At 38.8% G+C, this 21,787-nt stretch overlaps 1 protein-coding gene across 1 annotated transcript in view; it reads right to left on the bottom strand.

Annotated features, from left to right (window-relative positions):
- Positions 1-5,091: 5,091 nt before the first annotated feature.
- LOC121369823 (protein NPAT-like) overlaps positions 5,092-21,787 on the bottom strand; it is a 48,771-nt gene continuing 32,075 nt past the window's right edge. The window contains exon 10 of the mRNA XM_041494897.1: positions 5,092-5,229. Within this exon, the coding sequence (XP_041350831.1) occupies positions 5,092-5,229 (138 nt within the window). The remainder of the gene's footprint in view (positions 5,230-21,787) is intronic.

Here is a 21,787-nt window from a genome sequence, read left to right as displayed (position 1 = left end):
GTATAGTAGAATCAATTTTTAAATTTAATACTAATTCTTTGGCCACTCAGCAATCATAAACGTGTGTTGGTAACAAGCTCACAGACAGAACAAAATAGATATTCTGTGTGGGGAAAATGGCTGCTATGTTACCGTAATGGACATGTGGAGGGATGTGTGTTTGTAGGGGGGGGGGGGGGGGGGCGTAGATCTATCCATTAGGATGACACTGATTATTAATATGGGGGACCGGAACAAGAAGTGCATTTTCTCGGTTCTTTTTACTACAAGTGAATTAGTATTGATGTCGGCTAACGCTGGAGGCAGACTTGCGCGTATTTAAAGCGGCTATCCCGAGTTTTCTGCCGCGTTGTAAGATATTTACAACTAATAAAAAATCTTTTAACGACTAAAATTACATATACTAAATATAGTTTCTTGTTAAGAAAATCAGTGTCTGTATATTCATGGTTTTTCTGGTCGTCCTAATGTTTGTAAACTGGATATGTCTCCCAATAATTTCGTACGTACAAAAACAAATATATATATAGAGAGAGAGAGGATTCGTCACGAGTGTTTTTTAATATGGAAAATATCAACCGAGTCTGTGTTAATCGGTATTTGTCGAGGCTCTGCCGAGATAAATACCGATTAACTAGACGAGGTTGATATTTTCCATATTAAAAAACACGAGTAGCGAATTCTATTTATCCTATAACACTCTTAAAATAACATTTACTAAAGTCGCCGCCATCGATAATATGACGTCATCACGATTAGCAGAAGCATGGGTAAGTTATAGGATATATATATATATATATATATATATATATATATATATATATATATATATATATATATATATATATAGTAAGAAAAAAAAAAGTATGACCTAGTAGTTCAAACACTAGGATGATCAAAAATACATTTAATATACAACCGCTGATATTTTATGCAGAAGAGATTTTTTTTTTATTATTAAAACGTCTCTAACAGACAATAACAACGACAACAAACTAAGGATAGTCTCCTTCAAAGAAAAAAAAAAAAGAGAAAAAAAATGGAGCCGAAAGACAGAAGCACACGCTTAAGGCCTTTACACACTATACGCGAATTCGCGAGCGAATTAGACAGGCGAGCGAGTGAAAAATATAAAACAAACACAAACTATACTGTGAATGCACACTGCAGGCGTACGAATGAAGAGCGAGCGAATACTTAGGCGAGCGAATTTAAAAAATAGAATCAATCCTATTTTTTTCATACGCGTTGACAATTCGCCTGCAACGTCATTTCCTGTTCCCGGTCAAGAAGCACGTGGTTAAAAAAAATGGCACCGTCAACCAAAGAAAAGAAAAAGGAAGAACTGATAATACATGGGCGTACATAAGGGGTGTTCGATGGGTTCGACCGAACGCCCCCCCCCCCCCCCCCCCCGAAATCGCTTTTTTTATAATTTAATATATCTGACATTGATATCTGACATTATTATATTTACCCAACATAGAAATATATGCCCAATATTTCGGCAATCTATTTTGGAACCCCCCTTTTCAAAACTCAACATAGAAATATATGCCCAATATCTCTGCAATCTATTTTGGAACCCCCCTTTTCAAAATCCTAAGTACGCCCATGTAATAGCCATCCAAGAACATCCAGTGCTTTATGATAAAAGCAGCTGCAACTACAAAGATGCAGAACTGAAAGATAATGTGTGGCGTGGTATTTTCTACAGCGTAACAATAATGTCAATAGCAACATTTCCTCATCATCATCCTCGTGGTCAACTTCGACTGTGACAGACGCCATTTTACGTTTTACACTGACAACTGAAAATTCTCACGAATATATATATTTTTTTTCGCGAGCAGTGTGCATGTACTTGTCGCTAGCGTCAACGCGAAATTTGGTGCGAAATTCGCGCCAACAATCGCTCGCGTACAGTGTGTAAAGCACTTTATGATAACTATATTTGAAGGGAGTGGGCATCGGCCTCATATCAGTTAAGCCATCGAACTTGAGACTGGCAAGTGCTGGGTTCGCTGATCGGTATCGGCTTCCACCCAGAGCGAGTCTTAACCACAGGTACCCCCAACCAATAACGTCGAATGTGTTATAGTTACGTTATATAATAAAGACTCTTTCATATGTAACTATAGTATTAGTACTTGGGGTTTATGTTTGGGGATACCTGCGGTTTTAACGACTCAGTGAGTAGGTGTATGGCCACTACAACGACTTCTCGCTAACCACTAACCCACTGTTCTGGACAGACAGCCAAGATAATTGAGGTGTGAGCCCAGGATACCGTGCTTGAACCTTTATTGGATATAAGCATGAAAATGAGAGAGAGAGGTAAGAGAGAGAGAGAGAGAGGAGAGAGAGAGAGAGAGAGAGAGAGAGAGAGAGAGAGAGAGAGAGAGAGCGAGAAAGAAAGATAAAGAGAGAAAGAGGGGGGAGGTGAGAGAGAGAGAGAGAGAGAGAGGGGGGGGGGGGCACAAGCTTTTCACGGAGGTGCAGGTGCATACCCCTTATTGAAATTTTGTATTTGGATAAAGTATTATAACATATAGAAAGAAAGAGAAAAACCCATCCTTCACCGATTATACTTTCAGGAATAGCGCTTATTTATCACGTTTTATAACGATCTAGTTTTCAACGCGCACATTTCCAGACCGAAACGAAAGCTTTGTCCGGTCGACAAAGAAGTGAACGGTTTGAAAATGGGCGCGTTATGAAACGTGGTTTATGTGCTTCAGGCGAAATCAAGAGATACATGTGTCCGGTCAGAAACTACTAAGCAATTGTTAATGTTCACGCGGCCCTATTGTATTATCTTCTAAGGTTTATGTTTGCTCGTTGCCTGACGATTTCGTTACATGCTAATATTGTCTTTGAATAGAAGGATTTTATTTTTATGTTCAATGGGCAGAAACTCATGGGGTTTCTTTCTTTTGTTTTAATAGCCTTCACCTAGTTTTTTTTCCTCTTGTTTTTTTTGTTTTGTTTTTTGCACAGAACCCTATTCATTTGTCTTCAATATCCAAGATACAAATAGTTGGAAATGGGTCATCACATGTTATTTAACCCTTGTTTCCTTTCTTTGACATGCCAGTTGTTCGATATCCTTTAGGTACACTTGCTAATCTAGGTGACATAAAATGTTTTATCATCCATTTGTATGAGATGTCGCTGGCACTATAATTTACGATATCTCCTTTTATCCATTAAAGGCTTTTGTAGGAGTTATCGCTGGCACTATAATTTGCGATATCTCCTTTTATCCATTAAAGGCTTTTGTAGGAGTTATCGCTGGCACTATAATTTACGATATCTTCTGCGATATTCTCCTAGGGAGATATCGCTTCTTATAATATTGATTGGTCAAACTTTAAACACCAGACATTATTTTGTTATGTCACTGTGTATGTTTCAGCGCTAAACCTATCATTAGTGACGTCACGCCACTGTCGTTCTGCTAGTTAACGAGTCTACCGCTGCCAAATATAGTGACATTCAACCCACATTACTGATATTGTCTACAAGTGTCGCAAATGAAAAGAATGATAATGGATGATAAAAAGAATCCCCCCCCCCCCCCCCCCCCTCGTGTTTTGTGATATCATAATTTATCAACACTCGGATTTCATACTTTTATCAACTCGTGCTGATAAATTATGATAATCACAAGACATTCAGGGCGTATCCTCTATATATTTGTCACTCAGTGCTCAAAATAGAGCACCACGACTGGTATATCAAAGGCCGTGGTATGTGCTATCCTGTCTGTGGGATGATGCATATAAAATATCCCTTGCTGCTAATCGGAAAGAGTAGCCCATGAAGTGACGACAGCGGGTTTCTTCTCTCAATATCTGTGTGGTCCTTAACCATATGTCCGACGCCATATAACCGAAATTAAATGTGCTGAGTGCGTTGTTATATAAATAATTTCCTTCCTTCCTTCTTCAAAATACAGAACACCTTCTATTAACAAAATGAAAACATAATTGTATGTTGGTATGTTGACAATGAAAAATACACAGGTTTATTGCAACTGTGGTGACCATCATGTTTGTATTTTATTTTATTTTTAAATATTGTCTAAGACTAACGGTATCCATCTTCAAGTATTTTGCATGAGTTGTTATATGTAAGATAGAGTGAAGACATTGTAGCTTTAAACTAGTTACATTATTAAACAAATGGCAGTGGCGGATCCAGAAAATCCATTTAGGGGGCCCTAATGACATGAGGCGGAATGCCAATGGAACTTTGGGGGTGGTTTGGAGGGGATGGTAAAAAAATGAAAATGAAAATATAATAAAATTATAACTGTTGCAAAATTTAGGGGGGTCCGGGCCCCTGGGGGCCACCTAGATCCCCGCATCTGAATGGTTACTATGGGTGATACAGTTTTTATGTTAATGGTATAGCCGGGGGAGGAGGGTAGGTGTGTGTGTGTGTGTGTGTGTGTGTGTGTGCAACATGGTTATTAACTCTCTTTTTCCCCATACCACCTTTGATATTAGCCTGTCACCCCAAAGTACGATTCGTAAACCGTGTGGGTGACCCCCACAATGTGAGTGCCTCCCGATACAAAATACTGACTATGCCAGTGGTCTCTGCGGTTTTTCAGAAAAAAATTATTCAGGCGAAGTTTTTTCTTTTTTCGCACAAATTCAAGATTGACGCCATAATACTTCATTTTGGCAATATCTTGACTTCAAATTTTTATTTTGTACCAATTTTAAATGTTGAACTATGAACTATGAAACACATTGTGACCTTATTTAGTTGTTTTTTCTTCCCATACTTCAGTTTAAAATGGCTAATATATATAGTATACCACTAAAGCGGAATAGTACCTTTAAGAACTAAACGCCAAGCGATTCTTTCTATAGATAGCACATTGCAAAATCTAAAGAGGTTTTTGCGATCGATCGTAACGGTGAGAGCGACGAGTTGGAAGACACACCATTCGTGATTACCATCTCGACGTAAAGTCACGCGTTTCTAGGTGAGAGGGGCTGGGTTTGCGATCCGATCGTCGACCATACAGGTCGTCGTTGCTTTATGCAAACATATTATAAAACATATAATCACATGTCAGGTACTGGGTGGCAATAATGCGATCTGAACGCCGATAATTTCGGTGTTAACCTCTTGACTTGATGTGCAAGTAGAACGGATTCCAGCGACAAGTGATCGAAGGAACGAGGACTCTGCACGCTTGGCTGGCACAGTCTGAAAAAACAAAATCGATATATAGCGTCTCAGACTCACAGCACTTCGCTAGCGAAAATGATCTGAAGAGACGAAATGACTACTTATTTAGCGACACCTCAGTACATTTTAAACTACAGCCGTTTGGTGTCTAATACATATGGTTATTACGACACGTGGGAGAGAGAGAGAGAGAGAGAGAGAGAGAGAGAGAGAGAGAGAGAGAGAGAGAGAGAGAGAGAGAGAAGTCGAACATATATATATATATATATATATATATATAAAAGAAAACAAGTGTACAGTATATATGTATTTAAAAAACAATTTTAAGAAATAACTATCCTTTTTATATATATATAATATATACAGAAAGACAGAGACAGACATACTCTAACATATGGTTATGTTAATAGTTGGTCCACACAAACACACACACACACACACACACACACACACACACACATAGACATAGAGACAGACATACAGAGAGAGAGAGAGAGAGAGAGAGAGAGAGAGAGAGAGAGAGATCGAGAGAGAGAGAGATCGAGAGAGATCGAGAGAGAGATCGGCCAACTCCGTCGTGACAGTTGGTAGTCTGACACCAATATAAATAGACAGACAGACAGACAGTCTAACATATGGTTATGTTAATAGTTGGTCCACACAAACACACACACACACACACACACACACACAGACAGACATAGAGACAGACATACAGAGAGAGAGAGAGAGAGAGAGAGAGAGAGAGAGAGAGAGAGAGAGAGAGAGAGAGAGAGATCGGCCAACTCCGTCGTGACAGTTGGTAGTCTGACACCAATATAAATAGAGAGACAGACAGACAGACAGACTGTCTAACATATGGTTATTTTAACACTTGCTCGGGAGAGAGAAACAGAGATACAGACAGACATACTGACAGATAAACAAGCAGAGACCAAGATGAAGAGAGATCCTACGATTCATTGCACCTTTGGCGATATCTCTATCATCCATTTTCGTAATAATAATAAAATTCATAATTTACTAGGAATAATAAAAGCAATTGCAAATGATCACAATTTCAGTTCAATTCCAGCTTGGCAAAACATGCATGCTATTTTTCGTGTAGTCTTTATTAGGGCTCTCCACGAATCTAAAATATCGGACTCGAGTACTCGAGGGTACCTGAGTACCCGACACTTACACTAGATGACAATGGGACTAAGGAATAAAGTAAAATAGCATCATGCATCTTATTTCCAGCGCTGAACATGGATGCCAAATCATGCCATTGTACTGCATTCCACACATTCGACTTTTGTTTTACTTCATGTCTCATAGCCCTAAAATGTAACAGGCGGCAAGCATATACCAAAATGACGTAAAGAAATATAATTAAATGAGAGTGCTCTTCCCTGTACGGATACTCGATTCCTATGAACGGACTCGAATTTTGCTAAACTCGGCTAGTGCCCAAGTACTCGAGTACTCTTGGATGGCCAAAACTTATTTTTATGCTGTGCTGTGTCGTGTCGTGTCGTGTCGTGTCGTGTTACATCGTGTTTTATATAGAGAATAATGCATTAGTGGCCGTTCGATACCATTTATCTCACAACGGTTTAAGGTGACGTCATCGTAATAGAAGAAGATGGAAATGTTTTATTTAACGACGCACTCAACACATTTTATTTACGGTTATATGGCGTCGAACATATAGCTAAGGACCACACAGATATTGAGAGAGGAAACCCGCTGTCGCCACTTCATGGGCTACTCTTTTCGATTAGCAGCAAGGGATTTTTTATAAGCACCATCCCATAGACAGGATAGTACATACCACGGCCTTTGTTACACCAGTTGTGGAGCACTGGCTGGAACGAGAAATAGCCCATTGGGCCCACTGACGGGAATCGATCCTAGATCGATCGCGCATCAGGCAAGCGATGTGCCACTGAGCTACGTCCCGCCCCCTCATCGTAATAGAATCATTAGACTAATCGTAATCATATACAAACGAAGACTGCGCATGTCCAAATGTTTGTAAAACCGTCTGTTTATCATTGCTATTTAACAAACGTTAATTTGATGTTAATTGTACACACTTGAAACTCTGTTGCTAGTACATGTTGTCATGGGCGTACGACCCTGGGTTGCCCCCCCCCCCCCCCCAAATTCGGGCAAAACAGTGGGAAAACAGTGGGGAAAATTCGGGCAGTTTTTATCTGGGTAAAATTTCGGGCAAATCAACCCCTCCAGCCCCCCTAAATCAAAGAGTCCCCATACGCCCATGCATGTTGTACTTGATTTAATTTGTATTGTTCCAAATTGAAACTATATTACTTAATTTAATATTAATTACATACACTTGAAACTCTGTTACTTAGTTTAATGTTGATTAAATACATTTGAAACTCTGTTATAGTAAAATTCTTATTTTCGTGACCTTAAATTTAAAAAAAAGCTATCCTACCCAAAAACCAAGAGAAAGCAAAACAAAACAAAACAACCACAAACCCACCCAGCGGCATTTTGTTAGGTACGTAAATTCGTGGATCGAAAAGGTAGTATTATACATTCCTATTATATGTATACATGTATTGTATTTTCGTTGTGTTCTTAAATTCGTTGACTGGACCTTTCCACGAATTACACGAAAGTTACACCACTACGAACAAAACATATTTCACAGTATTTCCTTTAATATTAATTATACACACATGTATATGAAACTGTCGTCTACCTCTCCTGCGAGTGCTGTTCCTTACCGTGGTGACAACACGTGATAATGAATGATTGAATGAATGAATGAACAAATGTTTAACAAAACCCCAGCACAAAAATATATCTGCTATTGGGTAACAAATACAGCACACAATCACCAGTGTCTCTTACAAAAGTATTATGCTAGGCACAGACTACCAATTTTCACGACGAAGGTGGCTAACTCGCCGATCTCTCGAATTCTTCAACTGTCAGGTTGCTAGTCTGCACACTTTTGCAACTCGATTCACGTCGTATACAACTCCAATCTAATTAAAATTAGCTCCACTATTACATGTAGATCTAACAGCAGCCAGTTGGAGCTCATGTTCATCGATCAAAACCTTACTTGCAGAATCATGCCAGTGATTTAAAAATAATTTGAAAACATTGCAAATTATCTTGAGGGTATACATGTTTCGTGTGAATTACGAATGCCTTAAAACATGTTTTATTTTATAAAATAAATAATTTGTAATGTAAAACTGAAGACTGATTTAGGTTTTAGTTTTTTTAATAAATAAATAATTTTTCTTAGTCCACGTTGAAGTGTTGGAACAGGACACCTCTGTACACTATTTCTATGATTTTACCATATATTTCATTTTATGTTGTGTATCATTTGTTCTTTATTTGATGATTTCTCGATCTTTAGAAAAATATATCACATTAATTTATTAACTATAAGCATAGAGTGATATTCAAAAATACCATGGGAGTTTGCCGGCCCAGGTGATACCAAATGCGGCTCTGGCCCATGGCTTACATAGGGCTTACAAGCTACGCTGAAACAGTGGACTAACCTGGAACTGTCTAATATATATTGATGTATGAATATGAATATATAGTATGGATGTCGGGGTTGAATATTACATACGTAGATATTAACGCACTGCCGCAGGAGATAATTAAATAATTTCTGGCCTCACATATTGTCTCATGCCATTGCTGGGACTCGAACCTGTGGCACCGAATCGGCAGCATCTTGTAGACTTGCCACGATACGCTTTCGATTACTGAATCATTCTTAAACAGGAATGCTCTTTAATCGAACCATATGCATGTGGTCTACAAGCTACGCGGTCGATCCCGCTTATGTGCATAAAACAGTAGGCAAACCTGGCACTGGCTAGTATATATTGTATACATGTATATCGAGTTTGACTGATACATACATAGATATTAACGCACTGGCACAGGGGGGTAATTAAATCCTTTCTGGCCTCACAAATTGTCCCGTGCCGTTGCTGGGACTCGAACCTGTGGCACCGAATCGCCCGCAAATTGCAGACTAACCACGATGCGCTCTGAGCTATTGAGGCATCCATAAAAAGGATGCTTTTTAACTCAACCACATGCATGGGGCCTACAATCTACACAGTCGATTCCGCTTACGTGCATGAAACATGTGGCAGACCTGGCACTGGCTAATATGTACTGATGTATGAATATCTATATATTGTATGCATGTCGAGGTTGACTGTTACATACATAGATATTAACGCACTGGTGCAGGGGATAATTAAATCCTTTCTGGCTTCACAAATTGTTCCATGGCGTTGCTGGGAATAGAACCTATGGCACCGAATCGCCCGCAACTTTGCAGACTTTCCACGATACCTTTTGAGCTATTGAGGCATCCATAAAAAGGATGCTATTTAACTCATCTATATGCATGGGGCCTACAAGCTACGCTATGTGTGCATGTCTGTCTGCCTGTCTGCCTGCCCGCCTTTCTGTCTGTCTGTCTGCCTGCCTGTCTGCCTGCCCGCCTGTCTGCCTGCCCGCCTGTCTGCCTGCCTGTCTGTCTGCATGCATGCATGCTTGCATACATACATACATACATACATACATACATACATACATACATGCATATACATGGATGCATGCATGCATACATACATACAAGCATACATGCATGCATACATGCATGCATGCATGTATGCATACATACATACATACATACATACATACATACATACATACACATACATACATACATACATACATACATACATGCATGCATGCATGCATGCATACAGACAGACAGACAGACAGACATGCATGCATGCATACATACAGACAGACATGCACACATAGCGTAGCTTGTAGGCCCCATGCATATGTATGTTCTTTTCAAAGCCTAAGTTAAAAGAAAATTGAACTAATAAATTCATACATTTACTTGAAACAAAAACCAATAATTTAACAGTTCTACATGCAGTGGATCGAATCTTCCTTGAGCAGCGTCCTTTCAACCGGTTTTCACGATTCCTCATCTACAACGTTTAATAAAATTTATCTTCAATGGGTTTCGGTGATCATTTAGCAAAACGCTTTGAGACGGAGAATAAAATGGCATTAGCAATTATTTAATCAATCGAAAGACGGGTTCAGCGACCAGCCAAGACTGACCGCTCCGTCCATCAATCGATCATCTCATCAATAGGCTGTCAGCTTCCCGTCTCGTTTAACACGCAGAAAAGTGGAAAAATTTCCTATTGTTAAAATATTATGTTCAAGGTTATTTCCCTAAGCTAGGCAGTCGAGCATTCGGAGAAGAGGGCGAGCGAGGGAGGGAGAGCGGACGGGAGAATAGTAAAAATACAAACCTGTGTTGAGTCGAATTTTGCATGTGAAAATTTAAATTAAGAGAGAGAGAGAGAGAGAGAGAGAGAGAGAGAGAGAGAGAGAGAGAGAGAGAGAGAGAGAGAGAGAGAGAGAGAGAGAGAGAGAGAGAGAGAGAGAGAGAGAGAATCAAAGACGGAAAACCCCCAGATATAAACCAAAGTAAAGGTTTTTTTTTCTGAAATCGTTGCATACCAATACCGCATAGTCTGCAACCGATATTTGGAAAATCGATAAAGAAAAACGTGAAAAGTACACAAGTCTAACTAATAACATTTACGCTCGCTTAATTGGGAATAAGGACATCGTCTGGAGTTTCTGAGGAATCTTGCCGTGAAGTTTTGCCATGTAGGAATCGGAACAATGGCAAGAAAAGAAATTTAATTTCCTTGAGTAGCTTGACGCAAAATTAACTTCTCCGTCGACTTTTCTAAAAGACTGTTGCTGTTTTCTTCTCCGTCCATTTTCTTATTAAGAAACGACATTTCGCGCTCTTAATCCCATCATTGTACGATGACAGTGAAAGAAAAACACCAAAAGTAGTTGTTGATTAAAACTTGATGACAAATTGCTCATTCTATTTTACAATTTTAAAAAACATGAAGAGGAAAAATAGAAGAAGAAAAAGAACAGTAAACAGAAGTAAGAAGATGAAGAATTAACGAAAGAAAAAGGCTAATAACAATAATAAAAACACACAGCAAAAGTACACAACAGACACCAGCCAAAAAAAAAAGAAGAAAAAAAAGAAAGACCCCCCCCCCCCATTTAATGCAGCCAACACAACAAATCACACATGTTCCTCACGCATTCAAACAAACACACAGCACTAAAGCACACACACACACACACACACACACATACACACACACACACACACACACATTAATCGCATACACACACATACATACACACGCTTCGCACACACGCACACACACACATTCATCACGAACTCATCACACGCACATTCATCACACTCATTACACACACAGCCACACACACAACACGCACACACACAGAGACAGTTAAAGTTTGTTTTGTTCAACAACACCACTAGAGCTCACTGATTTACTAATCATCGGCTATTGGATGTCAAACATTTTGTAATTTTGACATATAGTTTTAAAAAGGAAACCCGCTATATAATAATAAAACATAATTAAACAACAAACAAACCCACCACCAACAAACAAACTTGCAACACCTTCCAACCCCCCCCCCCCAACAAACAATCCCACGCCACCCCACCAAACCCAAAACTGAACAAACAAAAAACCCAACCCCACCTACCCCCCCCCTCCAAAAAAAAAAAACCCCAACCCCAACCCCAACCCCAAAACGACCCACATCACTTCCCAAATCTATGTGTGCTTTAGCATGTCGCCTTTCGACCATCATTAGAAAACGATATCATTTAATTATGACCAGTACGTACAAATCGATTCGCCAGATGCTGAAAAGGGCATCAAAGGGTACAAAACAAGATTGGCTATTATTACCCATACGTATCAGAATACCTTGGTTCGTACCAAAGTGATACGTACCACATGATGTCCAACCCCCGCTGTGCATGACGTTACACATTATAAATGTATTTGAACGTGCATGCTTTTACAACATTATGTGTGTAGAGCGAAGTTTCTAGTTTCTAGTCCTGTTCCCGCGAAATTTCGGGGCAGGATTTAGCTCAATCGGTTGAGTGCTCGCTCGAGGTGCTTGCGTCGCAGGATCGAATCACATCGGTGGATCCATTCAGATGATTGTTTTTTTGTGTGTTTTTTTGTTCCAACCAGTGCACCACAACTGGACAAAGACCGTGATATGTGTTATTTTTGTATGTGGGAAAGTGCATATAAAAGATCCCTTACTGCATTAGGAAAAATGTATCGGGTTTCCTCTGATGACTACTGGTCAGAATTACAAAATGTTTGACATCCCATAGTCGATAATAAATTAATCAATGTGCTCCAGTGGTGTCGAAAAATCTATTTAAAACAAAAAACATTTGCTTGAGTAGGCGTGATGTGGCGGTTCAACGTTACCTCGGGCCAATATAGTCGCCGGAGGGCCATTTCAACTGCCCTCGAATCTGTTTGTTTGTTTGTTTGTTGTTGTTGTTGTTTTTTTTGGAGGGGGGGGGGGAGACCACAGTGTGTTAAATCTGACTATTATGTAATAAATATGATATTAAACCCACTACCGTTTCATATCAAGTTTGTATCACTCATGAACACTTTTTAAAACTGTATTTGTTATTCGCTAAAACAATCACAACCACCGAGTAAGCGATTGAGACAACCAGCACCAGACTACCAACTGTCACGACGGAGTTGGCCAACTCGCCGATCTCTCTCTCTCTCTCTCTCTCTCTCTCTCTCTCTCTCTCTCTCTCTCTCTCTCTCTCTCTCTCTCTGTGTGTGTGTGTCTCTCTCGACCTTTACGACTGTCCAGTTGCTGGTCCGAGCACTGTTACAACTCGATTCTCGTCGTTTACAGCTCCTACGACCGATTATGTTGTTAATCTGAGCGCACCCGTCGTTGGTCGGGTGTGGGTGGGAAAAGTACAACACAACTATCGAGTTGTCCAACTCCGTCGTGACAGTTGATAGTCTTACCCTAGCATTAGCCAGACCGATAGACCGTCTGGCGGACGGTCAGATGGATGGACGGATGGATTCCCGGACGGACACAACAATGCTAACCGAAAGCCAAACATTATTCTATTCCATACCAAGTGGCGGTTAAAACATGGTTATGTATTATTTATTAGCTGCAACAAACCCGGTTTATTTATGAAGTCTCTAGCGATTAATGCTTGCAAATAAAAAAATTAATTTACCAAACAATATTTAAATAACAAAAGTCTGATGGAGACGATTGTCATTGCCGTAAAAGGTTTCACTTGGCCACCGAATTTTAAATGCACTTAGGACAAATATGTCTACTAAATTGATCCCACGGGGTATTGTAAAGGCCAGCAAATCGTTGTTAAAGTGCCACGGTATATTTTTATGGGATCGAATGTTAATGTTTATTATTTGCAGTTCATCATCCGCCTTATTCAGTATATATCGTTATCAAAAACGAATTAGGTAAACCCAGTCTACGGAATACAGGTGTGAAATATTGATAGCCACAGTTACCATAGGACATGGGTGTGGGTGAGTGGTTTTATGCACAAGCGTACGAGACGGGGCTGGGGGCGGGGGAGGTCGAGGAGGAGGGGGTCGAATAATCGAACATGATGGAGATATTCGGGCAAAATAAGCCTGCCTGAAACTTTTTCACCAATCTATTTCCATCATTCTACCCACAATGTTGTTATTCAGGTTCGGACATTTTCGTTTAATTCAGGTAAAAATTAGCCTCCCCACTACAACAATGGGAGTCTACAGGCCTATGGCTTTAGTAATGTAAGCAATGGGGGTTCTCTCCCCCCCCCCCCCCCCCAATCCCCACCCCGAGATATACGCTCCCTTTACGAGTATACAAAGTTTTCTTGAGTTGCTTGCTGTTCGTTGACGTATTGCCTCTAAAACTCAAATTTCACTTTATCCCTAGTATAACAGTTTTGTATTGAAAAAAAATATATAAGAAAAAGCCATTTCCAACTCATCCTCCCGCCTTCTGTTCCGGACCCAGTCACTGGCAAAGTCAGAGATTGTCCCAGGAGAGACGTGCCTGAACGTTAATTGGATATAGGCACGTTAATATGGTATCCTATCCTATCCTATCCTATCCTATCCTATCCTATCCTTATTCGGTATATCGCATGTTACTAGTATAACTGTTAAAAAATAAATTATGTAAAAACTATAAATTATATTAATATTAATATTTATGGGGCAGGATTTAGCTTAGTCGGTTGAGTGCTCGCTCGAGGTGCTTGTGTCGCAGGATTGAATCACCTCGGTGGATCCATTCAGTTTATTGTTTTTTTCTTCTCGTTCCAACCAGTGCACCACAACTGGACAAAGGCCGTGGTATATGATTTCCTGTCTGTGGGAAAGTGCATATAAGCTGCATTAGGAAAAATGTAACGGGTTTCCTCTGATGGCTACCAGTCAGAATTATCAAATGTTTGACATCCAATAGCCGATGAATAATTAATAAATGTGCTCTAGTGGTGTTTAAACAAACCAACTTTAACTTTAAATTTTATTAATATTTATATTTATCACAGGTGTATGTATAGTTGTGTGGTGAAGATAGCAGCCACTTAAGTTCAAAAACAAAACTTTAATAACAAAACGATAAACACAACATGAATCAAATATCCAACCAATTAAAACCAGGGAGATATCAATATTAAAGTTACACGAATGATTATCATAATTGAGTTACAAAGTCTTAACACTATTTTTATTGCATTTTCGCTTGATATTTGTAAAAACCATATTTTTCGTAAGTTAAAAAGAGTCTAACGTATTACCAATCAGAGACCAATTTCACAAAACATCGTAAACCTACGGTAATTCTGAACGTAAACATAAATCTACGACTAAAACCACAATTCATAATAGGTACTACCAATAGTAAACTAATACAGTTTAAGGAATACACAATTTCTTTTCTTTCGTGTTTACGATGGTACATCTTCCATAATGATGTAATTTTTTTGCGTGAAATAGATTTGTTTTTTTTAATCCATGTGTAAACAAACGTATTGCAGTTATAACTGCTAGTGGCAAACGTAAACTTATGATGTTTTGTGAAACTAGCTTTAGTTTATTATTGTGATGGCCTTATTTGCTAACCGATGCATCGTTCTGGTGAATCATATTCATATACTTACCTTTGTTTGACATCCAATAGCCGATGTGTGTTTGTTTTTTGCTGAGGTGTCGTTAAACATTCACTCGTTGTTTTCTTTCTGGTGAAATCAGCCTGAGGTATCAAGTATAACACGGATGTTATATAGAGAATAATACATGAGTGGGCGTTAGATACCATTTATCTCACAACGAGTTGTTTTAAAATGTATCTAACGAGCGAAAGCGAGTTTGATACGTTTTTAAATAACGAGTTGCGAGATAAATGGTAACTAACGGACACGAATGTATTATTCTATTTCTTACATATCCTAAAAGAAACCCAGGTTTTAAGCAAATTTTAACATCTTTTTCGACTAAACGTTATTTACAGCCGTTACACTTGTAGCTGACTTACGCGTCACAGAGACATGAATGTCAGGTTGACTATACGTCACAGTCTAATCGATTTCCATCATGCAGTTTTTCATTGAATGCATTGCATTGGTGACCTGGTCATCACCTAGGGGCAGCCAGTCGTATGTGTTAACAACCATGTGTAATCAAAATAATGCATGGTGTTCTCATCAACGGGAGTGTAAGAAAAATAAATTATGTTTTTCATTACAAAAAAAAAAAAAAAAAAAAAAAAAAGAGAAAACCCAGAAACCTGTTGTCGTAAACATGATGTCGACATGCGGATGATGAATGACCGCTGCACAGTGATGTTGGGATTGGACCTGAACCTTTCACACTAAGCAAACAAAAAACAATGTTTGCACAGGTTTCGTAAAATGAGCGCTCGATACGTGTGTAAAACGGTACTAAATACGGGATAAAAATCGAATTACTGAGTTGACATTGGAATCATTGGACACTTAAATATCACGCGAAACCCTAGTAATAGCACTTTGTTGCTTTTTTATATATATTATGTATTTCAATACTTTTAAGCTTTACATATGTGCTTACCCTTTGAAAACCGTTAAATGTACAAGCTCAATTTAACAGAACATTTTATAGCACTCATGTTAATTACATGTTACATATAGAACATTATATTTTTAGTAAGAAAGTATAAACACTATGTGTTTTAGTTTATTCGATTTTCTGGACAATTTTAAAAATAAATAACTAGATACATGTAACGTTCGTTAATCGCTCTATAAAATGAGCATATGATGTGTTTGTAATATATGTATTATAATTCTAATATAAATATATCGAACCCCCCCCCAACCCCCCAAAACAACAACAGCAAAAACCCCCACCCCAAAACAAACCCACCAAAAAAAACACCCTACTAAAAAAAACCCAACCCCACCAAAACCAAGATGTGAATATTTTAATATATATTTTTTGATTCATGATAAAATGAATTCTGTAAATAGATTGTCAAAACTCAAAATGGACCAAAGATGTTGACAAGACATTATTGAGTTTAATAGACACAACGGGGATTCGAAGTATTTAATTGTAAACAAACTTTTAGAAAGCTAAATTAATAATCGCCTTTCTTTTGTTCACTATATTATATATTTAACGTTATTAAACGGACAGACGCACAAACAGACACACACACACAGTCACACATACATACATACATACATACATACATACATACATACATACAATATATAGATATTCATATAGATGCTTCCATAGCTCAGAGCGCATCGTGGTTAGTCTTGCAATTTGCGGGCGATTCGGTGCCACAGGTTCGAGTCCCAGCAACGGCATGGGACAATTTGTGAGGCCAATAAGGATTTAATTATCCCCTGCGCCAGTGTGTTAATATCTACATATGTAACAGTCAACCTCGACATACCTACAATATATAGATATTCATACATCAATACATACATACATACATACATACATACATACATACATACATACATACATACAGACAGATAGAAATACATGCATACATACATACATACATACATACATACATACATACATACATACATACATACATACAAACAATATATAGATATTCATACATCAATATCAACCGCGTAGATTGTAGGCCCCATGCATGTGGTTGAGTTAAAGATCATCCTTTTTTATGGATGCCTCAATAGGTCAGAGCGCATCGTGGTTAGTCTGCAATTTGCGGGCGATTTGATGTCACAGGTTCGAGTCCCAGCAACGGCATGGGACAATTTGTGAGGCCAGAAAGGATTTGATTATCCCCTGCGCCAGTGTGTTAATATCTATGTATGTAACAGTCAACCTCGACATACATAAAATATATAGATATATATTCATACATCAATACAGACATACATACAGACATACAGACATACACACATACAGACAGACAGACAGACAGACAGACAGACACACATACATACATACAGACAGAAAGACAATAATAAAATGTAATATAAAACACATGTACAATATAAAAGTACGTAAGCCAACAGGCATTATTGAAGACTATCAGTAATATAAAAATGAACGTACATATTATATAAAGAACACATATAAAAAGATGCATAACAATTAAAATATAAATATCTGAATTCAGAGTATAATAGTGCCCGACAACGGGTTAACATTAAAAGCTTGAATGCGGATGTAGACAAGGTTACCTTCATTTTCCTTATTTATTTATTACATCTGTTGACGCACTGTATGTATAACAACATTTGATTAATTTCCAAAATAAAGAAAACGTTGATGAATGGGCTCATCATTAACATCAGTCTGTTTTGGTTCAAGGTTGCTTGGTTGTTTACGAAATGTAGTTCATGAACCCTGACTGAATTTGCATATTTATTCAATTGCAATGTAATGTATTAAACATCGTATTAGATATTTATTTTATTATAATATAGTTTCCGCATTGTAATAATAAATATGACTAGTAGTACAGTGGGGACTTTTGATATTTTGTTTCTAACTACACCAGGGAACTATTCTGAAAAAGAAGAAGCTTAGTACTATTTATTTCCGGGTTTGGCCCATACGAGATTAATTCATCTGGGCCCCGTTCCACGAAGCGATCTTAGCCCTAAGATTACCTTAAGCGCATAGCTACCCTATGCACTTTAGTTGATCTTAGGGCTAAGATCGCTTCGTGAAACGGGACCCTGGACTAATTTCTGAACTGGGGATCCAGCACCCATGGGGTAAATGAATAAAAAGGAATGTTTTATTTAACGACGCACTCAACACATTTTATTTATGGTTATATGGCGTCAAACATATGGTGAAGAACCACACAAATAATGAGAGAGGAAACCCGCTGTCGCCACTTCATGGGCTACTCTTTTCGATTAGCAGCAAGAGATCTTTTATATGCACCATCCCACAGACAGGATAGTACATACCACTGCCTTTGATATACCAGTCGTGGTGCACTGGCTGGAACGAGAAATAGCCCAATGGACTCACTGACGGGGATCGATCCCACACCGACCGCGCATCGAGCGAGCGCTGAACCACTGGGCTACGTCCCGCCCCTAGGGTAAATGAAGTCTCGGCAGAATATGTACGGGGAGAAAGAATGTGTACGGGATATATTCTGAGAAAAGAAGGTTTTATTTGGCTTTGTTTAACGATATTACTAGTGCATATTGACTAATTCATCACGGGCTATTGGATATAAAACATTTGGTAATTCGAACAACTTGGTTTTCAAGTAAACCTGTTACATTTTTCCATTAACAGCAAGCGATCTTTTATATGCTCTTTCCCACAAACACGAACGAATATACAACGGTTTTTGATATACCAGTCGTGGGGCACAGGTTGAAATTGGGGGGGAATCCTAATGGATCCGCAGGCGAGGCTCGATTCTACGACCCAAGCTCCTCAGTCGAGCGCTCTACCGACTGAGCTAAATCCCGCCCCAGGTATATTTGGCAGACGCAGAACATTATAAACGTACTGTATCCCCTTCCACAAATGACACACAAAATGCAATATTTTATATGACTTCATAGCAGACCTCGAGCGCCATTTAATGGGAGCTATCAATCTGTCTCTCAATCATCCCCAGAAACTAGTTCAAGGAATGTATTTTTTTTTTACTCCCCTTAGCATGAGAATTTTAAAAAAATGCTCGATAGAGTAATATCTTATATGGTTCGCCACAATCTAAATTAAAAGTGCAATTAATCACTAGCCGCAATTTTTGTTTTCACAGCGAGGTATCTTATATTTGGGGGTGGAGGGGTGTGTGTGTGTGTGTGTGTGTGTGTGTGTGTGTGTGTGTGTGTGTGTGTGTGTGCGTGCGTGTGTGTTTGGTTTTGAATGGTTCATGTACATATATATAGTTTAGAACAATAATAAAAATGAAAACAAGTCCAGAAAAAAAATCCCTGAATAACCCATATCAAATTGAAAGCATATGGTACGCCGAACACTGACTGACAAAGCACCGCTGTACTTAGATATGACAGAGAGAGATAAGAGATTCCAACAGGTAACATTCATGAAATGTTTATTATATTAATAATAATTTAGCATTACTATGATTAAAACAAATTCATAAAGACCACACATTACGCTGATTAAAACACATTTCTACAGACCCAATACTCATAAAATATTTGTGATTATTTAAAAAAACTACAAAAAAAACAAACAAAAACTATAAAAAAACCCACACACAAAAAAACCCATTAAATATATTACGGATGTATACCAGAATCAGCCTGCACTGTCCAGCCGGACATGCGTCATATTGTTAATCAAATTAATTATTAATTATGCGGACCCTGTCAACTTTAACTGATGAACCGTTTTGTTTGGTGTACAGCCGCGCACTTTACGCCCGAGGCCGGACACGTCCAAATGCCACCCTGATCCACCAAGCGAGACATTCTGCATTCGTCACTGTCCTTGGCGAAAATTCGATTCTGGAAATTTATGCTGTTTGATCTACCACATGCCAAACAGGTTACATTAATATTGTTTATACATGCATGGGCACGAGACCGTGGCTAGGCGCGTGCTTGATTCCGTCCAATAAATGTGGGGTTTTTTTTCTTCATAAGTCTGATACAAACTGGATGCGTCTGCGATTTGCGTTTTGGACATATATATATACCATGTACGATTATTTCATTGCAGCTGGCCGCATGCGTTTTTAGATGCACACAACACATCTCACGCATCCAGTCTAGATGCTCTCATTGAAATAAATATATTTCGATTTTTAAATTTTTAAATGTTTTATTTATTTATTTATTTTAGCCGCGCGGGGCGGGATTTAGTTCAGTCGGTTAAGTGTTCGCTTGAGGTGCTTGCGTCGCGGGATCGAATCAACTCGATGGATCCATTCAACTTAATGGATTTTTTTCTCATTTCAACCAGTGCACCACAACTGGTAAACGGCTGTGGTATGTGCTTTCCTGTCTGTGGGAAAGTGCATATAAAAGATCCCTTTCTGCATTAAGAAAAATGTACCGGGTTTGTTTTCTGATGACTCCGAGTCAGAAATACCAAATGTTTGACATCCAATAGCCGATGATTAATTAAGCAATGTGCTCTAGAGGTGTCGTTGAACAAAACAAACTTTTTTTTAGCCGCGCCGCATTCAGTCTGTATGAACCTTTACACAAGCACCTTCTCCGTTTTCCCCATACCTCGTTAGCACGTTAATTTATTAATAATCGGCTATTGGATCTCAAACATTTAGTAATTTTGGCATATAGTCTTAGAGAGGAAACCCGCTACATTTTTACAGTAATAGCAAGGGATCTTTTATATGCACCATCCCACAGACAGAATAACACATACCACGGCCTTTGATATACCAGTCGCGGTGCACTGGCTGAAACGAAAACTAACCCAATGGTCCCACCGACGAGGATCGATCCCAAACCGATCGTGCATTAGGCGTGCGCTTTACCACTGGGCTACGTCCCGCCCACCTCCATAGCAATACATACAGAGGAACAGTTAGTAAATATTATTTAAATAAAGAGTAGATCTAATTGACCTGTCTGCCCAGGGCGGACGTTCCTGAGCATTACAGTTAAAGTTTGTTTTCTTTAACGACACCACTACAGCACATTGATTTATTAATCATCGGCTATTGGATGTCAAACGTATGGTCATTTTGACACAGTCATAGAGAGGAAACCCGCTACATTTGTCCATTAGTAGCTAGGGATCTTATATATGCACCATCCCACAGACAGGATAACACATACCACAGCCTTTGATATACCAGTCGTGGTGCACTGGCTGTGACGAGAAATAGCCCAGTGATCCCACCGACGAAAATCGATCCCAAACCGACTGTGCATCAAGCGAGCGCTTTACCATTGGGCTACGTCCCGACCCTGTCTGGACATTAAATGCATAGGGGCACGCAACTAGAGTACCCGACCCTAAATGAAATGTTTGTCAAAGATTAAAAGACAAATCTATAGGCCTTCTTTTATTAAATTAAATGATATGTATCATTATGTAAAAGGTATGAACAAAAGCAAAAT

The sequence above is a fragment of the Gigantopelta aegis genome, chromosome 4 (genome assembly GCF_016097555.1).
Source record: "Gigantopelta aegis isolate Gae_Host chromosome 4, Gae_host_genome, whole genome shotgun sequence".
NCBI lineage: Eukaryota > Metazoa > Mollusca > Gastropoda > Neomphalida > Peltospiridae > Gigantopelta > Gigantopelta aegis.
Note: the sequence above shows the minus strand (reverse complement) of the source record. Positions and strands in the feature narration are given on the sequence as shown.